The sequence below is a fragment of the Elaeis guineensis genome, chromosome 2 (genome assembly GCF_000442705.2).
Source record: "Elaeis guineensis isolate ETL-2024a chromosome 2, EG11, whole genome shotgun sequence".
NCBI classification, from domain to species: domain Eukaryota; kingdom Viridiplantae; phylum Streptophyta; class Magnoliopsida; order Arecales; family Arecaceae; genus Elaeis; species Elaeis guineensis.
In genome coordinates this window covers 62497454-62522205 of record NC_025994.2, presented here as the reverse complement: position 1 = coordinate 62522205, position 24752 = coordinate 62497454, and the positions used below count along the sequence as shown (strand labels likewise).

Genomic DNA, 24752 nt, shown 5'->3' with positions numbered 1-24752 from the left:
AGCAATTGTTTTTCTATTTAGGGTACATTTAGTTGCAAGAAGTTAGGCTCTAGAATAGAAATAGAAATGAGTGAGGTTGGAGGAAGCCTCATTCTCATTTTGATTCCAAAGGAAATAGAAATACCTCAATCCCCAAAAATTCAATCTATTTTTTTTTAGTATTCAAATCTTATTCTAATTCTAATTCTGATTTTAATCGCGAACCAAATGCGCCGGAAAATGTGGTGATTCCCATTCCCCTCCACTTCCTATTTTGATTCTTGTTTTAATTGCCAACAAAGCATAACCTTTAATGCTAAAAGGATGGGATTAGAGAAGAAATGGAACAGCCTAAAGCTCATGTATTCCCATTTGTAAAATTGTGAGGTTGGGGGTTTTCTTTGGATTTTGACATGTAGCTTGAGTTGTTTAGGTTCCTTTACATTTTCATTTTGCTCCCTCTTTTTTTTTCAGAAAAGAAAATGCAAAATTCTTCCGTTTTTCCTCTTATTTTATGTTCATTTCATTTCCGATGAAATATGTCGTGATCTTTTCCACCATTTGCAAAGAAAACCCAGGTATTCCTAGCGATCCCCCATGCTTTACTAAGACTATAAATCTTCTTGAAAATGGATTTTTAGTCCAAAAGAATTGGCGACAGCAACTACCAAACCCCTCCCTAATTCCATCCTTTTTCATTATAAGAGAAATTCTTGCTGACTATAAGATTATTCCAACATTCAAATAAACCGTAAATATTCCGCCCTACATATTTCTCATTATGATAACTGCTAACGTTCAAAGCAGATTACTTCCCTTGACAAAGTCCAAAACTTAATCACAGATTCATGACTTGGTATTTGTAAATTATTAGAAATCCATGCCTAGGAAGCATTATTTATAAATTCTGAAAGACAAGAATATTTAAATTACAAAGTACAACTGCAGATAAGACATGGGTCGACAGACTGTTCCGCCTCGTCACGCTTGTAAATTGCGATGTTTACCCAACCAACGGTTCCTAAATGCTTAAGCAATGAATATAATAAATAGAACAGTGTTAGTATAACTCTAAACTCCCAATTAAAAAAAAATCTCGCAGCCAACATGTTCCTTTGGATGCATTTAAATTACATCATAGTTGCTGCCAGATCAATGGGTAAGGGTTCCATGATTACCAATTAATTTTCGAAATGAATAAGCTACCAGCTGCACTTGCGGTGAACGTCAAAACATAATACAGAGAAAATTTAGATTAAAGATTTGATATCATTGCAAGGGATAGAGAAAGCAACGGCTATTCACAAAATAAAAGAGAATGGGGCATGCATTCAGACCGTGAGTTAGATTGAGACTGTTGAATTCAAGCTTAGATCCAAAGAACAAGCTGCCGATAAACAGAAAAGCATTGACCTCGAAAAACTTGCACAGATTAAATTGCTTTATAATATTCCTCCCTGACCCATGTTACCGTTGACATCCTCAAACCGAGTATACTTGAAACAACCTTCTGAAAATAGAGGAGACACCATTTCTTCAATCCAAAAGAACCACTCAAGGCAGTGCAAAAGACCAACCCAACCCCAGACCAGACCTGGATCACTCCAACAGCTCCGCCTTGAGCCCCGACGGAAGCTCCGTCGGGGTGTTCAGCACCGACCGCATCGGAAGATTAGGCTATGGCCTTGGCTTCTCCATTGGCATCCTTGTGCTTGTCACCACCATCTTGCTTGCATCCTACTTGTGCAACCGAAGCAACACGACCACCCGGTCACTACGCCGGCGATCAGGTCGGCCTGCTGGTGAGACGAGGTTGACCGATGTGGAGGCTGGACTCGATGAGGACATCCTGATGAGCTATCCAAAGCTGCTCTACTCGCAGGCCAGACTCCATGAGAAGGGATCAACAGGCTCTTGCTGCTCCATATGCTTGGCAGACTATAAGGACACCGACATGCTACGAGGTCTGCCTGACTGCGGTCACATGTTCCACGTCAACTGCATCAACCCTTGGCTCCGGTTGCACCCAACATGCCCCATGTGCCGCGCCTCACCACTGCCGACCCCTCTTCCAACACCTCTAGCTGAGGTAGCTCCTCTTGCAGGGCAGTCATAACTGGATGTCTTCGATGCAAGAAAGGCCAGAAATATTACTTAGCTTTGTCATATTGGTATGTGGTTCTCTGTTGATAAGTTTTTCATCCCTGTAAATAATTTATATACTTGAGATTCAACTTTCAAGCAGAGATTTTGCAAAGCAGAACATCAGATTCAACGGTTCTTTCCCTGCAGAAGCTGCAAGGAATAAGGAGAAACAGGGCAGCCTCTGGGCTGGACATAGGATTCTTTTTTTTTTCCCTTATAGGGGAAAACAGAACATGAAATTTTAAATCTGATCCGAGCTGTTCCAAGCATTCCCTTTTTCTTTTCTCTAGATAGTGACATAGGAAAAAAAAACAGCCTCGTGTCATCGATATGGAGTAGGTAGCCTATTCTATATGTCATAGAGTAGGATGTCTGATATTTCTATCTAGGTGTGATAGTAGGCAGTGACATAGGGACAACCAAAGAAGAAAGAATTCCATGAAACATCCTGCAAGAAACAACTCATAAGATCAATGATGGATCTGGAATCTATGAGGTCCTTCAACTCAAACCTAATCTACCAAGTGAGATATAAAACAAGTGAAACAGGGAAGCAGTTTCCAGGTAAAAAAATTGATTTGCCTGCTGAAAGATAAAAAACACATCACACCCGTCTGCAAATCTCTTGTCATGATAACATATTGGAAAAAAGAAAGAACCAAGAAGATAACACTGAATCTCTCAAATGGATTTCCATGCAGTAGAAACATCAGGTCTTGACATACAACAAAGCAATGGGAAACAATAGTAATAATAAAAGAAGGCAACCTTCTAAGAAGGGTGTATAGAGAAATGGAGAAAATACAGTTGGATTAAAGCACAAGTTGTCCTATAGACCCTTAAAAAAAGAAAAAAAAATGTTCCCCTATTGATAACAATGACCAGACTTGGCTGGACTCATCAATTTCCGCACTCCAGTTCTCTAACTTTTGTTGCTGATCCAGGCCCTAGACTTTGCACATGCTTGTGCATCCAACTTTTTTATTTAGGTCAGCCATTCCTTTTAGAAAATCATACAGTAAGAAATCAGAAAAGCCTATTCTCAGTGATCAAGGATGCACCTATAAGCATGCTTCCTTCAGAGGATCCATGTCCGCAAAGAGCCCTAAGCTTGCAGGATAAATCAGTCTTTGACATCTGAGCAAATTCTGCAATCTTATTATTATAATGTAATGAACAAATTGTTGAGGACAACAAAAGATTATGGAAAAGGAAATAGCAAAGTTATATCACTTAAATGTACATCAGATAAAGAATGATTGGTTTGTCTTTGATGTAGCACTGTACACTCCCATTGCAAATCCCTTGGCATATGTTCTTTACATAATCGTAATTTTTCATTGAGATAGACATCAAACACAATTTAAATTACATATAATGTTTCTGTGCAAATAAACAAGTAACAATAAGATGAAAACAAATAAAACTGACCTAATTTGTAAACAAAGAATCTCATCGAAACACTTGGCTAACTTCTGTTGTTATTTAATTTCACATACACTGAGTATAGCTTCCAAGCCAAATCTTCCAGAATTATCAAACCAGGTTTATGAAACACAAGATTCTACCTTTCCTTGCAAATAACGGAGTATCTGGGGAATAGAAATCAACTGTCCATCTCCAGTCTTGGTACACAATCTAGCTATAACCAAAAGGCTTTTAAGCTCTTTGGAATCATAACTATCTCCAAGATCAGCATCCACCATCTTGTGCATTGAATATGCAAAACCAGATTCTTGGACCCATTGGACTAGTTCATCATCACCACCCAACGACTGACCAGTTATGAGCTCAAGAATCAGCACACCAAACTGAAACAACATAGCCTTGTTTCTTTGATCAACATGTTCTGAGATGGAAGGAAATTGGGAGTCATAAGTTAGTTTGAATGCACAAATATAATTAAGATGTGATGTCAAATGATTAACCTTCTGAAAATGTACAGTTAGGTCCATCAATGTGATTCAAGCCAGAGTCCAGAAAACCCACATCAGACAACTGTAACATCAAAAAAAAAAAAGGGGGTTTCAGTTTCTATTGCACTGCCTCTGGAAACTGTACTTACATTCTGAAAGAGTGAAGCATAGATGACTGCTTTCAAATGCAAAAAAAAAAAAAGCCTTCTCATGCAAAGAGGCCTTACCTTGGCGACGAAGTTCTCATCCAACAATACATTATTTGAGTTGATGGACACATCATAAACAGGAGGTTCACAGAAATAATGAAGATATTCCTGCATTACGTATCATGATTGATGGTAACTATAAGTTGAAGAAATGAGAAGATCATTGTTCTTTGTTTATGCGCATTATGTTATAAATAGATAATCTGTCTAGCAAACCACCCACCAGAGCAGCTGCCACATCAATAGCAATCTGTAACCTGGTCCTCCAATTCAACGGTGTTTTAAGTGGATCTGTAAAAATCATCAAATTAGCCTGTCATAAGTACATAATATAAGTTCTAAATGTCTACATTATATATTAATTATACCATGTAGATACTCCTTTAAGCTTCCGTTTTCCATGTGGTCAAAGACAAGAAACCTGAAACCAACATGCTGTGAAAATCCTTTGACAGGAGAATAATTAATCTTGCAATGTAAAGAACAATTTGAGGTTCTGCAAATCGGAAACTTAGATTAATTATATAATACCTATCATTTCCTTCAGAAAATCCTTGAAGTCTGACAAGATGGCGATGGTGCAAGCATCCTAAGAGTTGCACTTTCCTATAGAAGGTGTCCTTGCCTTGCTGCATAGATTGTATCTTCCTTACTGAAGCAACAAGACCATCATGGAATCGAGCTTTATATATGGTCCCATGAGGGCCATTTCCAAGAATCATGCTGTACCCATCAGTTGCTTTCTTAATGTCCTTGGATGAGTATTTCTTTACAAATGGTATTGGACCTACAGGAAGCAGATAATATGAAATTCATCAAGTTCTCAAAATCAGAGATGAATATCAGATCATATGAAGGATAAGAGTAGCTTTCCCCTCAATTCTGCAGGTATCTAAGGTGGCATATTATTTAAATCAACCATGATGATAAATATCAACAGCCCAAGGGCACACATGTGGGACTCCCCTCTTCTAAACATACTATGATATTGCAGCACTTGATCACCTAGAATATAATAATTTAAATTCAACGGTATAAAACAGGACTAATAATTGGGGTATACATGCAAAAACTTGCATAATTGGCTCTAGAAATGGTACAATATGCCATCAAGCTGCAGACAAAACAATTCGTAGAAAGAACTCTCTGACAGTCGAATAAAGGATTCACTGCCATCAATCTTTACACTAATGATATTTTTATACAATACCATCCATGTTCTATATTCGTCTCTTCACTAATCTTCAATGCTCTTCCTCACATTTTCATCTATCAGTTTGAAGAAAGAATACATTTGACATGTATCAAAGCCAAAGACCGTATATGATGAACAATAAGGAGCTCAGAAAATGAAGGTCAAACTGTGTTGATGACTTTTATCATCTGATCATAGGCAGGTTGCCGATCTAGAAGCTGTAAAATGGAATGTCTTAGATGTAGAAAGATTAAAAACATGGATAAATGAAGAAAGAAAAATGACGGTCACCTCAAATAAAAAATTTAAATATTAGTACAACTAAGGTTTTAAATCTCATGAGACAGGGCTGTCCTGGTTTTTTCATGGAACGGAATGCGCCGCCGTCCTGCCCCGTCCTAACACTTGGGATAGAGAATGTCCTAAGACATCCTGATCGGGATGCTAGGATGCTAGCGAGATGCCCTATCCTGACACATGGGATTGTATCCTGTCCCGATGTCTCGTAGGATGTCCCATTGGGACCTGAATTCTTGGGTGCAGCTTCCATGCCAATCACCTGCCTACAGGGAGCAACATAAAAAAGCAAAGTGAAGTTGGACACCTCAAAATAAGGATTTGGGTGTAGGTCCCAATGTTCATGGCCACTTGATTCATAGGCTAGTAGTCTCCAAACCATATATTTTTTAATGTGTAAATAGTTAGAAATAGTAGATTACATCCAATGGCTCGGATCATCAATGACGGACCCCATCATCCGATCTAGACCTGACCAAACCTAAATAGAAATCCACTTGAGTCTAGCCAAGTCAATCTCTCCACTTACATACAAGTGTGTGTGTGTGTGTAAACTATTTTGATTGGAAAGAATATTAGCGATGGATTTGATAGATGTCAAGCTAACTTATGCTAGCTATTTATATTAGTCCGGTGTGGTGCATGTTGGTTGGCACTTGAAACCATTCCCCAAATACATGCGTCTTGCACAAAAGCTAAACTAAATGCTTGGTGGTTGTAAGTCTAGAAAATGGCATTAAACTTGGATATGGTAAAGTCTAAGGGCTCGTTTGAATTTCTGCTTACTTTATACATTGGATAAACCAAGTTTTCAGGTTTTAAGCTAAGAATGGGTAGAGATAGGGAGATAAGATTTAGCTGCGATTGCAGATTCCTTAGATTAAATAACCTTGAAAAATATGGTGATATGGCATATAACCTTCAAAAAGGAAGGTAAGTTCCATCTTTTTCAAGATTGCTTCAAGGAATCTCCAACCACAAAATTTTGCCTCTTCAGGCCACTAAATTCTTCCTGCCCTAGGCTAGTGTGAGGTTTACCCAACATACAAGATAGGTGTCCTTTCCCAGAGGCCCTAAAAGTCATAGAAAATTGGTTTTGTAGTTCAAGGTCTATCAATAAATGGAACAGTAGGTCGGAAGAAGGCTTATAAATGCAGATGGATTCAGATGGCATACAATGCTTATTTTGCTGCCTCATAATGCATGTCTCAATCACATGGTTTGAGTGTTTGGGGGCTATGATGTAAAGTAACATCAATCCACACCAGATATAATAATACAAGTCCCAAAAAATTTTTTTTTGTATTTCAAGAAAAGGTTGAAGAAGGTAACTATGTCTTTTAACCAGTGATGCATGGAGGTAAACTTACACAGACAAGCTCAGATGCATGTTCAAGTGTTGGATCTGTCAGCAGGAGAAGAGATATGGTCAAATGCAGAAGAATAGTTCCATCTAAATTTTATATGTTGATATTAGAATTGTTATATTAATATATGCAAAGGTGGCTAACCATTTACAAAACCCTAACAGTGTTTCATTATTACTAGCTTATCAATCATTGATAAATTTATGATGTCACCCTTGGTTTCAAACATTTCAATGATTTTAACTTATTTGATGTGTCCATTGAAAGATGTAAGTTAGTCAATAATGATGCATTCATCGAAGCCTCAAACAGCGACCACAAGTATAAATCATGATATATGTATATGATCACTTCGTGCTATATTTTACAACATCTAAAGAGTATCAGCTCCAAAGATGATGGAAAAAGAAACTAGAAATTATGTAGTGTGTTGTGTTCTATGTTCTTTAGCAAAAGCAAATGTTTGTGTCATATGTCATACCAATAGAATTCTTATTAAATTATTTTTCTCATAAAATCGCCAAGACTATCTAAAGGATATATGTTATACGGCATTCTACAAAGTTTTATTTTTTTTAATGCTTCATTACTAAACAACCTTAAGAAACAACAACGACCTGCTTATGACGTCAATACTTTAAATTGAAGTTAATATTGGAAGGGTTCAACTTTTGACTAATCTTTAGTAATCTTTAGTTCTTGCAACAAAAGAATCTGGTTGGAATCAAAAGTGATTGATGTGTATCGAACTTACCAATATGTGTTGAACATGATATCTTTGAGATGTATCCAGAAATATATGTAATACTTGCTTTAAATAGGTCCCATAAACGTTCCATATGAACCATATAAATTAACATAATCAAGAATATAGAATCCTTACGTATTAACTTATGTTATAAAGCACATATAATGAACAGCAACACTTCTTCTCTTCTTGGAAAATACCATTGGATGCTCAATAAAAGGTACAGAACATGTTCCAACTCATTTAATTTTCCTTCCAATGTATCTTTGGAAAATCCTTCTTTTACTGGAGCTATTAAATGCTTTGAATTATCCAAAACCATTTATCCAATTAACTACAGGTGTCACCATCATTCCATCAAAACAAAATTGCACCACTACAATACTATGCGTTGTATATGATCAATGTGCAAAAGATATTATTCTTTTCATAGAAAACAATTTCTTCAGGTATATCCTCAGTATCCTCCTCATTCCTGCCTGAATTTAGTTCCAGACTTGGACCTTTCAGTCTAACCAGGTCCAAGTCATTAGTAAACATTGGTGAGTTGGTCACCAGAAGAAAATTTTACAAGCACCTCGAATCTAATTACCAAATACTTCTAGTGAACCGCAGAAAAGCCATGAGCATATCAATTTATTAATCTTAAAAACTGCATACGAATTTGGTCAATGTCTAATAGAAAGGAAGCATTATCTCCAACGAGCCAACTTCCTTCCCATCCCATTAATAACCGAGCTATCAAAAACATATAATCAAATAAGGTAGGCACACTACCAAAAATACATTAAACTTGAGAAAGAGCCAATTTTTTTTCTATATCCAGCGCGCATAGTGATGTTTCCTGAAGAAGAGCAACCAATTGGCACCACAGATCTGGGAAAATTGCAAACTTTACACAGAATTCGAGCTCGGTGTAAAGAAACGCAGCAAATGGAGCCGAACCTGCACGAGAGAGGCGACGCCAGGGGAGGAGTGAATCCCTGAGCCTGCGGAGGAGGAGCCGGTATTTCATCTGCCGAGAAGAAGGGCAGGGGATTCGACTTCACCGAGAGAGGGGAGAGAAGGAGGGATTGGGAGGACGGCGGCGGGGAGAGGAGGAATGGAAATTTCGGAGGCCTCCGGATGGCCATTTGGTTGGTCCCTCTCTCTCCCTCTCTCTCTCTTCTTTAACCGGAATCTTCGAACTTTACCCCACGTTTTCGTCGTCCTTTCGCTCTGCCACCCCACCGTCGGTAAAAAGAAGAGTTTAAAGAAACGGGGAAGGGATAACAAGAAACGGCTGTTATCCCAACAGGAGTGGGGGAATCTACCTTTGCTCGCCTTCTTGGTGACTTTTCTTTGCCTTTTTGTATTTTTTTTTTCTCTTTTTCCAGATCCCAATCGGATGTGCTCGTGGGTGAAGAGTGGTTAGTGGTCGAATCAGGTCCACCGCCCGATAGGGGACCAATCCAACCGTGCAACATGATGGATGATAAAGGGAAGAATTATTGATCGGAACTGTCCAATCCTATAAACTTTGGATCATTCAATCAAATATCATCATATTTTTTTATGCTTGATTGAAAATATGAATAAAAAAATTAAGGATACATAAAATCATAGTTAGTCATTTTCAAATCAATTTTAGATGATATGATAATATTTTATTAAATAATTTAAAATTTAATTATAGAATAATTTTATTCAATAATTTTTTCATACATAAGCATTTGTGTATGATACTATATAATTAAATTGATCCATTAACTCGACAGTGGCTTGATTCGATAAAAATTATATGTGACAAAGGTGAAAGATGGGTATCATACAGTCTAATAAGAACATAATTGTAATATATTCTTCATATTCTCAGTTATGCATTAATTTTATAATTTATTCATAAGCTGTTCATCAACAAATTTTATGTTACAAATAAATGAGTCAATAATTCCTTTTTGGTATCATTTGTTACTTTCATCTCTTTTATAATTTTTAAATAAATAAATATATAAATATTTTAAAAAAATTATATTTTATATTTTTAAAAAAAATTATTTATAATTTTTAAATTTTTGATAATTTTTTTTTTTTTTAATTCTGAATCATTACATCCAACTGGATTAGAGTTGTGCCTATGTTCAGAGGGTTGATTGGCGTGCATGGAAAACCTTGCAACCTTAGAAGAAAGCCTGTGCCCAGCACATTAGTCACGTAAAAAAAATGATGTGGGCTACGTGTCACCTATCAAATCATCGATCAATGTATCAGACTGATGTGCGATCAAGAATTTGTGCACTATGTAACGTCGTTGGCGACGCTGGTCCAGCGCCATCTACCACGCAATCGATCATCATTTTCATACTGGACAAATGAATTGGACGGCGATCAAGTAGGTGATTTTTGGCAACTTGCTTTTGACTTGGCGCGAAGCATCCTTGACATGGTCTCGCACGGCATGGGCCAATGATGACGTATGTCCACTAGCAGAATGGCCTCATGGGTTGTCCATGCAATGGGACCGTGCAATTTATTACCTCCTAGTTTGTCTGTCTGCTTGGTATAGTTTGTGTTCATAATACAAAATTTATTATCTGTTAAGCAATTTATTTTAATTTGAATAAAACTAGAAAGTAATCAAACAATCGATTAGAAAATTCAAACGAGAAAAGAATTGAAACCCTTTGAATAATTATAAAAACAAATATTGCACATATGTTGATGAGAAATCTGGTTTATATGCGATTCGAATATGTATCATATGTATGTGATTTTCTTGCTAAATATGTTTTCACACATTCCATGTAATCTCCTTCCAAGTTGATTTTCATTTTTTTTCCCTTTCCCCTCTGCTTCCAAGGCCTAAAGTTCCCTTCCCTGTTTCAAGCAACCAAATACTCGGCTTGGCTGCTTAGTTCGCACACCTAGGGATACGACCAAAGATCCATACTTAAAACCATTTAAGTAAAACTCTTGGCTTAATCCATCTCTTAGTCATGATGCCAATTGAGATAACTCTTAGCATGTGTGTGTTTCGGGGTCGGAATCGAAATAGAAATGATTGGAATGGAATCAAAATAAAAATATTCTCAAATTATTTTATTCTTGACTAGATTTGAAATCGGAATAAAATTGGAATAGTAGAAGAGAATCAGAGTTGGTATTGCTATTGTAGGATTGGTGCATTTCTACTTCCTTCGAAAATCAGAATCAAAATCAGAATAGATTTTTTCTGATCAAACAAATGGAATGGGAGCCATTGATCTTCTTTCTCATTCGAAAGCCCAACTCCCTTCAATCAAACATATTCAAATTTCTATAGGTGAGAAGTTCTAACTTAGTACTCTTTCATATAAGCAAGCTACTCGCTGAAACTTAAAGGTGCTATTGGATCAGAGTAGGTTTTCTTTTTTTTTTGGTACTGATCTAGGTTCTATTATTCCCAAACACAATTAATTTATTGGACTTTCGGATCTAAATTTTATTCCACAGGCCAACGAAAGTTAAATCAGCTCCAGGCTAAAGGTGACACAAATGTGACAAAACCATTAGGTCCTAGAGTTGGTCCCCGACATGTTAAGATCTACAATTGATCCAATGCATATTAAATTTAGGGTGTGAGTCCTTGTCGAGCACCAAAACATATCACTTTAACAATTAATCAAGGTTAAAACCATCTATGCTTTGAGAAGGTTATCAGCGAAGCACTAATTACGTACTCTGAAAATTGAACAATGACGGACTAGCACTTGATAGTTAATTATGCAATTGTGGTTCCCTGAAAATTTATACATAGTTTAAAATCTATTACAACCACCTCAACATGCTCTAACATGATTATTTTTCTTTCTACACAATTAAAATATATAACAAAATTATGTATTACCAAGAATTTAGAAATTGAAGGGAATAGAGATAAAACTTAGAGTACATATGCATGTAGAATAGATAGACCGGGTAGTTAGTTGGAACTGGATTGGTTCGAGAAACATCAAAACTATACCTGATTCAAATTTTTCGAATGTCTAATTTTAAACTGATACCCAACCCATTCATCTACTTTCTAGGGGTTGATTTTAGTTCACGTAATGGCAATCCTACTCAAACTGTTCCATCAAAAGGAAAAAAAACCCTCAAACTCTTGCCTCTTGCATGCAAAAACTTCATTATGTGCATAAGGACTGTATCATCAGGGTTATTTATGAAAGGTTTTGTTTCAACATGTTCCTTTAACTAATGTGCTAGGCTTTTCCCAACAGACGGTATGAAACTATGGCCACATATATTTTCCAACTTCCATCTTGACATTGTAACATGGCTCATCCAAGGACCACATCTATCCAATTTTGATCATTTATTCTGGTGTCGTTGGCACATGACACCCATAGGGTATGCAAGATATATAGTATGTGTTTACATGCCTGTGTTTCACAAGCTTAATTTTTGTTCCATGCACCTGAAAGTGAATGATAACATGCAACTCATGATGAGGTAAACAACTTGACCTTCTGCACCCCCAGCAAAAGGAAAATAGGTTCTTCTTTCTGCACGTAACCTTTCCAGGTATGAATTCACTGCAGTAAAGATTCCTGTCTGCAACTTAACATCTCCTTTAATCGAGAAATTTCCTAATAGAACCCCAAATTAGCTTCATTTATAATGAAATCTCTATAGCACTTCTATTTCTCCTCCCTCTCACTACCTTTGTATGTATGTATATGTGTATATACATATGTACGTATGTATGTATGCATATATGTATGTCTATATTGTGCGTATATACATACATACTCCTATAATTAATTGAATACATGTGTATATGTATATCTATCAATTCTTTTAACCATAAAGAAAAAAATCAATAACGAGAGGAGTAAAGCCTCAACCCATTTTATTCCACCAAATTCTTCTTATCTCAATTAGTATAGGCTTTCCATAATCACTACAACAGAACAGGATATTAGCGATGCAAAAAATTTATTACTAATAATCGATTTTCATCGATAATAGTTATTAGCGACGAAATTATCGTCGCTAATATTTAGTCGCAAATAATGACGTTATTAATAATTTTTTACGACGAAAAAATATTTTTATCGTCAATAATCGATATTACCGATCAAAAATTTTTATCGTTAAAAATTTTTTTTTTCAAAAATTATTTATGACGAAAAATTTTAGTCATAAAAAAAATAATTTGCGACGAACTATATGTCGCTAATAAAAAATAATTATTTATGACAAATCACTTTCGTCGCTATTAATTTAATTAAAAATTTTTATAAAATTTAGATTTAAAAAAATATTAGTGGCGTAAATATTTCATCACAAGTATGACAATTTTTGACGTAAAGTTTCATCGCTACTAAATTATCAATTATTTGAGACAAAAATATTTTTATCATTATTAATTTAATAAAAATTTTAATATTTTTAAATTTATTAAAAAATTATTTAGGATCAATTATTTTCATTGCTAATATATTTTTTGACGATCAATATTTTGTCAAAATAATTTCATCGCTAAAAATTTATATATAATTTTTTAAAATAATTTATGAATATATATTTTTAATTTATATTTATAATATTTTTTATTTATAATTTATAAAATTAAAATAAAAAATTTACACAATAAACTCACAAATAAATTTTATCATTTTATTATATTAAATTAAAATTATAAGAGATCTGAAATAAAAATAAAAAACTACATCAATAAGCCGTCAAGTATCGACATCTGCGGAAGAGGAACGGGCTGAGGAAGGAGTGTTGGAGAAGGTACAGAGTTTCATGCATGAATTTCAAAATATTTTTGAAATATAACGCAGTGGAACATGTAAATTAAATAATTTAATCTACAAATGTATGTAAGTAAATTACTAAACCGTATAATTAGGACCTATAACATGTCATTTTGCATTTATAAATCAGAAAATAAAAGCTTTGGTATTGATCAAATCAATACCCAAGATCTGAAATAGTTTCAGATCTAAAACTTAGATCACATCTAGGTAAGAGAAGAGATCAGATCTCTTACCTTCATGCGGATCGAAAACTCTGTGGTTGATTTTTTTATTGTCTTTGAAGTCGACACTCGTCCGGCCTCTATAGGTGATCCACACGAGACTGCAACAAAATCGGAGGTTCGTCGAACGAAGATCCGCTCGAAGTGCTAGCTTCTTGCAGATCCTCTGGATGGTTAATCTAAAAAATATTCTTTGGATCTCTTGGACATTCCAAGAGATAAAGAATATGAGGAGGAATAAGGGAGAAGTCAAACTCTTTGACTTCTCTAAAATCAAAAATAATAATATAAAAGAAAAAGTCCTAAGAGAAGATAATTTTTCTCTTTCAGTACATCAATGATTGATGTCCTGAGAACATCTCTATGCTAGAATATGAGAAGACCTTCTTCTCTAGATATTTTTCTAATTTTCAGATCTTATGATATCTGATTTTTTTCATAGAAAAATCTCATAATTTATAGAGAAAAAAGGTTTTAAAAGAAATCTTAAGAAAAGACCTTCTTTTCTTCTTTTTCTCTCATCAGAACATGATCAGATCATGTCCAAAATAAGATACCATGCTTTAACTCATTGGAGCATGAATCCACCACGCCATCCCTCTCTCTCTCTCAGATTTTTTTCATATAAAAATACAAAAGTAAAGAGAAAATAATATGAAAGAAAAATAATGAGAGAAGACAATCTTTTTTCTTACCTTTCTCTCTACAAGATATCAACCTTTGATCTCTTGATTGAAGGCTCTCCTCCAAGGATTTTGGTGCCTCAAACCACCCATGCCTTCTTCTTTCTCCTCTGCTATTTTATCTAAAACCCATAAATTTTTACTCTTATTTGATAGCATATGGGGTGGCAACTTTTTATATGGTAGACTAGGTCATAAAACCTAGTCTAACAAGGAGTCCATGGGGTGTCCAACTCTTGGATGCCCCCTGCCTCATAAATTTTGTGGAGAGCATGAAATAACTCATAAAAAGGGCTACAAAAAGAAGGGATAAGCTTGGAGAAAGTTGGCACAAGAGAAGAGAGAAGAGTCCTTGTGAAGAGGGACTCTTTCAAAAAAAAAAAAGATAAACCTAAACCACTTTCCATAATTAGCCAAATCTCTTTCCATATTGAATCAAATCAAATCTGATTCAAATCTCTAGAATAAGTGGTGTGAGATAACACTCCTTGGATGTGGATATCATAGAAAAATATTTGGAAATTAATTAGTGGGCGTGGGCTTGAGATTTCTTAGGTGGCGCAAGAGAAGAGATGGAGTCCTAGTCTAACTAGGATTCTTATGTAGATTAGGTCAAATACTTTGAACCCAATCCAAATTAATTGTAACCTAATTAATGGTGATTCTAGTCTAACTAAGAGTCCAATTAAATCAGATTAAATTATATTTAATTTTAATTTAAATTCTAATTTAATTAGAAATTAGGTGCATACAAGTCCTAGTCAAACAGGGACTTGTTCTCCCTTGTAATTGGTTTATCCAATAAATCAATTAGACTTAATCCAATTAAATCCAAACTAATTCTAATTGAATCAAATTCAATTAGACTTGATCTCAGCCTAATTGCTTAATCAGATTGAGCCATTTAGCAATCCAATTGCTAATTCATCCTTCTGCAACACTTGCATTAGGTCAAACATCAATCATATTGATCGTTTAATCTAAGAACGATTCTCAATCATTGATTAACCATCTGATTAGGTTACAACTTCTTATGTATGTGACCCTATAGGTTTGAACCTAAATCGATAGCATAGAAATCAATTTCTGTACCAGTTGAAGTAACCATCTAGCAATGGTTTCCAACGTCCAGATAGGTCGAATGTATGCAAAGCAACATTCTAAGAATCGTGACCCATGATTACCGTATAATTCATCCTTTTGATCAATAATACTCAAGATGACTTCGAGTATGCTGTCAACACTCATATAAGTCATCTCTATTGGGTCTTAAAATTTTGCAAATCTCGTGACTCCTCACGAGGATTACCTTGGCCTAGGTTTTGCTAAATTAAAATACAGTGAGATATTCTCTTCCTGAAGTTAATCAGGAGTGATCAATCCCATCTTGACTCATACACTGACTTCATAAGTACTTGACTGTATCCAAAAATCTTTCAAACCTATATTAAAAATACAGACAGTCCGGCACCAAAGCACAGTGAGTTACTTGTAAGTCACCGTGATGATCTCAGATCAGAGGGACACTTATACCTATTGGCCTTAGCTAACTACTCTTGACAGTAGAGTATTACATTGGTCACGTTCAATGCAGATGTACTCCTACATCTCATTTGGATGCCATACCAGTGTCTCCACACCACTTGATTACGAGGACAACCAACGCATATGGTATACAGCGACCTATACTTGATAAGTTATCATCCTTGTTAATAACTTATCATTTGATCGTAAATAATTTAAAAACCATCCGATAAATCTTTCTTTATCGATTGATTGTGGTTCTAAGGACTTCATCATAATTTAGGAGTTCTTTTAAGGAAGATAAAATTTTTATGATGAACCTGCCAAATAACTATTATTATTAGATAATTCATATATTAATTTCAATCATCTACCATTTAGATAATTAACTTTAGGATATATTTTCCAACAACTCCTACTTATACTAAAGCCAATCAGAACGATATCAAATATCTTATCTTTCACTTGAATTCGTAGAACTTGTTAGTTTCGAGGCCTCAGCAAATGGGTCGGTCAAGTTCTCCTTTATCATCGATCTTCCAAAGATCGATGTCACCCTGATCTAAAATCAAAAGTGATAGTAATACAGAGTATGCTGGTCCTTCAGTTCTTTAGCCAGATTTATGGTTCCAGTGCTATGATAGGACTGGATCATCGATGGAGGGTGTCACTCCCAACCTGCTAATGAAGCTCAGCAACTACACAGTTTACATGGCAGCATCATATGCTATGATGTACTCTACATCACTAACTTAGTAGGCTAAAGTATCTTACTTGGAATCTTTCCAGCAGATTGCTCCTACAATTAGGGTATGATCTGATACTTTCTTGTTATCATCTTGATCTGACTGAAATCAAAACATCCATATGTTTAAAGTCAATATTTCCATATTTAAGTCACTGGACCTTAGTATTTCCCAAATACTTAAGGATTGTCCATATAATCTTTCAGTGGTTCTTACTTAGATCAGACTGGTATTTGCTTACTACCATTAGTGATTATACCATATCTAGTCTTGAATATGGAGAAATTAGATGACACCTAAACCTTTATTCTTTACAATGCTGGAATGCCATTCTCGATTAAGAGAATTTCATCCAAGACAACACAATAAATAACACTATAGAATATTTTGCCCACTTATAAATGCAGGGTTCTTCTTTGTTCATAACAAAGATATATGTTCAAAAACGTATGTTCTAACTCTGGGATAATAGCAAAATGGGCTTTATAGGTCTCCACCTTCTCGTCTGCGCTACTTTGATCCTTTTGAAAAATCCATTCACACCCAATGGATTTTATCCCTTCAGGTGAATCATCTAGTGTCCATACACTATTGATTTTCATGGACTTCAATTTAGATTTAATGGCTCCAAGCCACTTCTCAGAGTTAGACCACTGCATTGCATCCCTATAGGTGATCGGATCCTTGTTAATCTCATCGAGCTCAACAGGATCACCGTCCCAGACCTAGACACTGAAGTGTCTGTCTGGCTAATACGCTACTCTACCAGATCCCTTAAATGTTTACTTTAATGGGCTTCGAGTTTGATCTAATCAAATCGGGTTCTGTAGGTTTACTAAATTATGTCGGTTTATTTTCTACCAATTAAACTTTCAAGTTCAACTTGATAGGCATCAGTTCCTTCTCTAAGAAATTTTTTTCCAAAAAAAATGCCCTACTGTTGATGAGCATCTTATGTTCTTTAGCATGATAGAATTAGTAACCCTTAAACACCTATTGGACCAAGAACCAAGTTTATCTGTATGCAAACCTTTGACATAGGCTGATCAACTCCAAACCCAAAGGTGAGAGAGTCTAGGTCTATGTCCGATTTATATCTCATATGAAATCTGCACAATAGACTTACTCAGTATATTTTCAGAGTAAAACAGGTAATCATACAAGAGCACAATCCTAAAACAGGCAGAGAAGTGAACCCTATTGTAGATTGAATCTTGTCTAACAAAGTTCAACTTTTTCTTTCAGATACACTGTGTTCCGAAAAGAAATCCACTGAGAAAGAATTCAATTCTCTCCTAGATATGTCACAAACTCACTAGATAAGTATTCGCCTCCTCGATCTGATCGAAGAGTTCTAACACCTTATCCAGTTTGTTTCAATCTTTTATTATTGAATCATTTGAATATTTTAAATAATTTAGCCCAGACACACCTATGCCCAGATAGGTCATCTGTAATGAAATATTAATATCTTCCTCTGGCACTTAAGTTCACAGATCTACATACATCACTATGTATGAGATTTAGAACTTTATCAGCTCCTTCACTTTTTTCATTAAAGGTGACTTTGTCATCTTTCCAAGAAGACAAGATTCACAGGCTATCAATGATTCACAATCATCGATGTTGAGATTTTTCTCTCAAGCTAATCCATTTATCCTATTCTTGTCAAGGTGACTAAGCCAAAGATAGACATCCATGACATTATCTAACTTGGGTGTGTACATTACACTTAATAGGTTGTGTAAATGTTAAATGTCATTTTCTTATTATCCATGTATTATTATAACATTATTCATAATAATACCATAATAATTTTTCTTTATTAATGAATGATAATCATCTTTGGCCAAAAGCCCAACAAAGATTACATTCATCATAAACAATAAACAATAGTAATAATTACTCTAAATGATAATATTTAAAAATAAGCTCTACAATTCCTAAAGTTAAGATTGGAATAAGACTTTCATCCCTAATGTTGGGTATAAAATACCCACAGCCGAAACTCTCGGCGGAATCGACAACAGCACGGCTCCGCCCGGACTCCTACGGGAGCCGGACTCCGCCTCCGACATCAACTGCAGCACGGCTTCGCCCGGACTCCTACGGGAGCCTGGCTCCGCCTCCGACATCAACTGCAGCACTACTCCACCCGGACTCCTACGGAGCCAGGCTCCACTCTCAGTATCAACTGCTGGTAAGCTCCGTCCGGACTCCTACGAGAGCCGGACTTCATCTTTAATTTTGATTGCAGAGGACTCCGCCCAGACTCCTACGGGAGCCGGACTCCGCCTCCGACATCAACTGCAGCACGGCTTCGCCCGGACTCCTACGGGAGCCGGACTCCACCTCCGACATCAACTGCAGCACGGCTTCGCCCGGACTCCTACGGGAGCCTGGCTCCGCCTCCGACATCAACTGCAGCACTGCTCCGCCCGGACTCCTACGGGAGCCAGGCTCCGCTCTCAGTATCAACTACTGGTAAGCTCCGTCCGGACTCCTACGAGAGCCGGATTTCATCTTTAATTTTGATTGCAGAGGACTCCGCCCGGACTCCTACGGGAGCCGACTCCACCTCTGACATCAACTGCAGCACGGCTTCGCCCGGACTCCTACGGGAGCCTGGCTCCGCCTCCGACATCAACTGCAGCACTGCTCCGCCCGGACTCCTACGGGAGCCAGGCTCCGCTCTCAGTATCAACTGCTGGTAAGCTCCGTCGGGACTCCTACGAGAGCCGGACTTCATCTTTAATTTTGATTGCAGAGGACTCTGCCCGGACTCCTACGGGAGCCGGACTCCGCCTCCGACATCAACTGCAGTACGGCTTCGCCCGGACTCCTACGGGAGCCGGGCTCCGCCTCCGATATCAACTGCAGCACTGCTCCGCCCGGACTCCTACGGGAGCCAGGCTCCGCTCTCAGTATCAACTACTGGTAAGCTCCGTCCGGACTCCTACGAGAGCCGGACTTCATCTTTAATTTTGATTGCAGAGGACTCCGCTCGGACTCCTACGGGAGCCGGACTCCGCCTCCGACATCAACTGCAGCACGGCTTCGCCCGGACTCCTACGGAAGCCGGGCTCCGCCTCCGACATCAACTGCAGCACTGCTCCGCCCGGACTCCTACGGGAGCCAGGCTCCGCTCTCAGTATCAACTACTGGTAAGCTCCGTCCGGACTCCTACGAGAGCCGGACTTCATCTTTAATTTTGATTGCAGAGGACTCCGCCCGGACTCCTACGGGAGCCGGACTCCGCCTCCGACATCAACTGCAGCACAGCTCCGCCCGGACTCCTACGGGAGCCAGGCTCCGCTCTCAGTATCAACTGCTGGTAAGCTCCGTCCGGACCCCTACGGGAGCCGGACTTCACCTCTAACTTTGGTTGCAGAGGACTCCGCCCGGACTCCTACGAGAGCCGGGTTCCGCCCACAACTTCAGCTCCGAGAGGGTTCCGCCCGGACTCCCACGGAAGTCAGACTCCACCCACGACCCCAGCCGCCAGGAGGACCTCTCCCGGACCTCTACAGAGGCGGGCTCCGACCGTTGCCAAGCTTCAATCAACAGATCCGCGCCCCCTGGCAGGCCGCCAAAATGGCCACGACCCTGCTCCACTTCCTGTGACGGATTCCGCGCAGCTCCATCATTCCCTGACAAGCCGTAGTAACCGTCGCCGCCCTGCCCCACTTCCTGTGGCGGATTCCGCACAGCTCCACTACCCCCTGGCAGGCCACAATAACGGCCACGAACCTGCTCCACCTCCTGCGATGGATACCGGGCGATTCTTCCATCCACTGGCAAGTCACGACAACGGGCGCTGCTCCACTCCCTGCAACTGATTCCACGTGGCGAGCTGCGGTGATGGCCACGATTCCGCTCCACTATCCTTCGCAATCAATTCTCCTGACCATGGGCGGCCCACTACCGGACGGTTACAAACGTCGCCATCAATCCGTTGCCCCCTCTGCCTATAAAAGGGGACCTAGATACGTTATTCTCTAAGCTCATTTCTCATCTCAAAACTCTGCTAAATTCTCCGTTCGAGCACTCCATTCTTGTTGAGGCAGAGAACTGACTTGAGCGTCGGAGGGTCTTGCCGGAGCAACCCCACCTCCGGTTTAGACTTCCTTTGCATGTCCCGACGGCGACCGCGGCTTCCCCGACTCCAGCTTCTCCGACGCAGGCAGATTTTTGCACCAACAGGATTGGCGCTAGAGGAAGGGGTGTGTCTTCGCAGCACCCTTGTTCTTAAAGGAGTGTTCAACGGAGCCGTCCCTGACCGTCTCTCCATCACCCGCTCCTAACCTCCCTTCACAAGATCGACACTCGATGCCTCCGCGCAAGGCGTCCACCCGGCGGTCTACGGCCTCCGCGGCCAGATCTCAGGCTCCGGCCTCCCCTCCAGTTTCTCAGCCTCCTCCTCCTCCCCCTCTGGCGGCGGCGGTCGGCGCGGAACAATTTGACTTGCTGGCACAGCAGGTCAGAGGCCTCGTCGAAGCCGTACAAGCAATGCAGAAGCAGCAACCGCAGGCGTCGGCGCATCCAGAAAGGGCATCTCCGGAATGCCAGAACCCGGCGGCAGGGCGGGCCACCTGGCCAGCCGCCCCATCCTTCCCAGGAAAACAAATCCGAGGGTAGAGAGCCCTCAATCGGATCACGACTCCACCCCTGGAAGATCCCTGCCCCCGTTCTGCCAAAGGACCCTCGAGACTCGAAGTCGAGAGGATTTTCTGGACCGGAAGCTCCAGGAGATGAACCGACGGATTGAAGAACTCCGCCACGTGCCCCCCACTTACGGTGAGGATATTTGCACTGACCCTCCCTTCTCCCAAATGATTATGCAGGAACCGATCCCGTCGAACTTCAAGCTTCCCCAGTTCGAAAGCTACGACGGGACGTCGGACCCGGTTGATCATCTGGAGGCCTTCCGAACGATGATGCTGCTTCACGGCGCTCCTGACGTCATCTTGTGCCGGGCTTTCCCGTCTACTTTGAAGGGAGCAGCGAGGAACTGGTACTCGGCTCTGAAGCCGGGTACCATATTTCCTTCGATCAAATGAGCCACCAATTTGTGGCCCATTTTGTCAGCAGCCGGCATCCCCGGAAGGGTTCGGAGTCCCTCATCAACATCAAGCAAGGGAAGGGGAGTCCATACGGGCCTACATCAACCGCTTCAACATAGCGGCGTTGGAGGTCCGGAACTTGGACCAGTCAGTTGCCATGGCCGCCCTAAAGGTGGCCTTCAGAAGAATGATCTCTTGTACTCCCTGGAGAAGAAGTACCCCAGGAATTTTGCCGATTTACTGGCTCGGGCTGAAGGATACGCTCGAGCGGAAGAGGCCTTCAAAATGAAGGATGAAGAGACAGCAAGGGAGCGTCAAGCGGGAGATTCGAGTAAGCCCGCAGTTGAGAAAAGGCCCAAGGAAGCCCGACCGCGTTCCCGATCCCCTCCTGGGCATAAGCGCGCCCATACTCCACCCCGGGCACGCAGGCAGAGAAGCCCGGACCGCAGGGTTCGGCGGGGCTCCCCACCAGGGAGATTTCGCAACTACGCCCCCCTCAACGCCTCGAAGGCCCAGGTACTGATGGAGGTCAGGGAGCAGCTCCCTAGGCCGGAGAGGATGCGCACACATCCCGGGAAGTGCAACCCCAACAAGTTCTGTCTCTACCACCGCGACCACGGCCATGACACCGAAGAATGCATCCAGCTCCAGGACGAGATCGAGGAGCTCATTCGGCGAGGTCTACTCGACAGATTCATCCCCGCCGGCCTGAGGGTAGAGGAGACCGGCCAAGAGCCCTCCCACCGCCTGAACCGCAGAAAAGGGAGGAGCAACCCGGGGACCGACCTCCCATCGGGACCATCGACTCCATCACCGGAGGGCCTCAAGGAGGAGCGGGAAAACTGTAAATGTATCACTTACTATTTCGCCTTGAATCTACTTTTCTTTCTGCCTAACGTGCCCCTCCCACCTAGCGTGGATGTATTATGACTGGATATGATCCCTCCAAAAACACACCATGTCAGGAACAGGAGGAGAACCTCGTCCTGACATGAGCAAAGTCAAAGGCCCGGTTCTTTTAGACCGGATGGGGGGAGAGGCCTTACAACGCCCTAATGTGCCCCCACAGCCCTGTTAGGGACAGGAGGAAAACCTCGTCCTAACTTGAGCAAAGTCAAAGGCCCAGTTCTTTTAGACCGGATGGGGGGAGAGGCCTTGCAACGCCCTAATGTGCCCCCACGGCTATGTCAGGAACAGGAGGAGAACCTCGTCCTGACATGAGCAAAGTTGAAGGCCCGGTTCTTTTAGACCGGAGGGGGGAGAGGCCTTACAGCGCCCTAACGCGCCCCCACAAGCCAGGCTGGTAACGAGAGGAGAACCTCACGCCGGCTCGAGCAAAATGGAAGGCCCAGACTCCTACGGGAGCCGGATTCCTACGCCAAGGAAGACTTCACCCGGACTCCTACGGGAGCCGGGTTCCTACGCCAAGGAAGACTTCACCCGAACTCCTACGAGAGCCGGGTTCCGCCGCCAAGGAAGACTTCACCCGGACTCCTATGGGAGCCGGGTCCCGCCGCCAAGGAAGACTTCGCCCGGACTCCTACGGGAGCCGGGTTCCTACGCCAAGGAAGACTTCACCCGGACTCCTACGGGAGCCGGGTTCCGCCGCCAAGGAAGACTTCACCTGGACTCCTACGGGAGCCGAGTTCCTACGCCAAGGAAGACTTCGCCCAGACTCCTACGGGAGCCGGATTCCTACGCCAAGAAAGACTTCGCCCGGACTCCTACGGGAGCCGGGTTCCTACGCCAAGGAAGACTTCACCTGGACTCCTACGGGAGCCAGGTTCCTACGCCAAGGAAGACTTCGCCCGGACTCCTACGGAAGCCGGGCTCCATCCGCCACTTCTGCAGTGAGGGTTAATAATGGTGGCGAAACTCGACCGCGTAACAAGGTCGGATGAAAGGAAAAAGCCCCCCCCATGACGACATCTACGTCAAGCAAGCCAAACGACAAGAAAGGTTCAACAGACGACAATATCAGTGCTAGCGTGGATAAGGTAACGTAAAACGCTCTTTTTTCTATTTCCGATATACATACTACAAAGCCAGGACGGCCAAAGAAAGAAGGACAAAACGACAAAAAGAAAGTAACTACATGATAAGACATAAAGACAAAAGAGCTCTAAGGAGGCCCTGCTCCCTCCGACCTAGGGTTATCTACCCCATCCCTCAACCAGGACTGCCTCAGGTTTTCTATTGCTTCTTCTAGTTCTCCCCTCTTCCGCAGCTCATCCTAGAGCGCCCGACGAAGTTGCTGGCTCTCAGCCTCCGCTTCTCGACGCCACTTCCGCAAAACTTCAGACTCCGCCTCTGCGTCCGCGACGGCCTTCCGCTCAAGCGCCAGTTGGATTTTCACTTGTTGCAGCTCGGCTGTCTTCTCCCCAAGGGAGACAGAAATCCCTTCGACAGTACCTCTCAGAACTGTCGGGAGCAGAAGAGTCGGAAGACATTTTGAGTGGTTTCGAAGGGAGGATCTGAAGGACCCTAAAAAGACAGACCGAAAGGGGAACGAGACGCCGAAGGCTAAGGCACAAAAGTAATGAAGAGAGGAGAAGCCCCTAGGCGGTGAGAAGAAGGTTGGCACTAACCTATATTGCTCTGGGGACCTGGGGGACGAGGAACGGGAGGCGCCTACGGCTCGAGAAGACGTTCACTAGAGCAAGGCTCTCGAAGAGAAGACAGACACCAGCGAAAGCTCAGGAATGGAGTAGGACGTCTGAAGGGGGGAGGACAGGTTTAAATAGACCCTGGGATCCGGCACCATAATGATCGCGAATCCCCCTGGCCAGTCCGCATCCGACACGTGTCCCACTCCCCCTGGCAGACGGCTAAAAGCGGCTGACGGTTGGCAGGATCATAATTGCACCGTACTT

At 40.9% G+C, this 24752-nt stretch overlaps 1 protein-coding gene across 5 annotated transcripts; it reads right to left on the bottom strand.

Moving 5' to 3' along the window:
* Positions 1 to 1279: 1279 nt before the first annotated feature.
* LOC105034123 (probable receptor-like protein kinase At1g49730) lies at positions 1280 to 9169 on the bottom strand. Of its 5 annotated transcripts, none has more exons than XM_073251789.1 (9): positions 8802 to 9168; positions 4781 to 5036; positions 4618 to 4670; positions 4473 to 4540; positions 4268 to 4357; positions 4053 to 4122; positions 3693 to 3973; positions 3186 to 3261; positions 1963 to 2103 (listed from the first exon to the last, which is right to left on the bottom strand). In XM_073251789.1, the coding sequence occupies exons 1-9, from the start codon at positions 8869 to 8871 to the stop codon at positions 2090 to 2092; spliced, it is 978 nt and encodes a 325-aa protein (XP_073107890.1). In that variant the 5' UTR covers positions 8872 to 9168; the 3' UTR covers positions 1963 to 2089. The 5 variants fall into 5 exon arrangements, with proteins under 5 accessions (XP_029117343.1, XP_010907463.2, XP_073107890.1 ...); XM_073251788.1 differs by lacking the exon at positions 1963 to 2103 and adding an exon at positions 2125 to 2183 and having other exon boundaries at positions 8802 to 9169; XM_029261510.2 differs by lacking the exon at positions 3186 to 3261 and having other exon boundaries at positions 1280 to 2103; positions 8802 to 9169.
* Positions 9170 to 24752: the final 15583 nt, after the last annotated feature.

Excerpts from the sequence above, each read along its gene's own strand:
- LOC105034123 (XM_029261510.2), bottom strand. The coding sequence starts at position 8,871 with ATGAAATACCGGCTCCTCCTCCGCAGGCTCAGGGATTCACTCCTCCCC. Across the intron at positions 4,541-4,617 it reads CTTAAAGGAGTATCTACATG|ATCCACTTAAAACACCGTTG; the intron begins GTATAATTAATA and ends TGATTTTTACAG. Across the intron at positions 4,358-4,472 it reads TTGATGTGGCAGCTGCTCTG|GAATATCTTCATTATTTCTG; the intron begins GTGGGTGGTTTG and ends TACGTAATGCAG.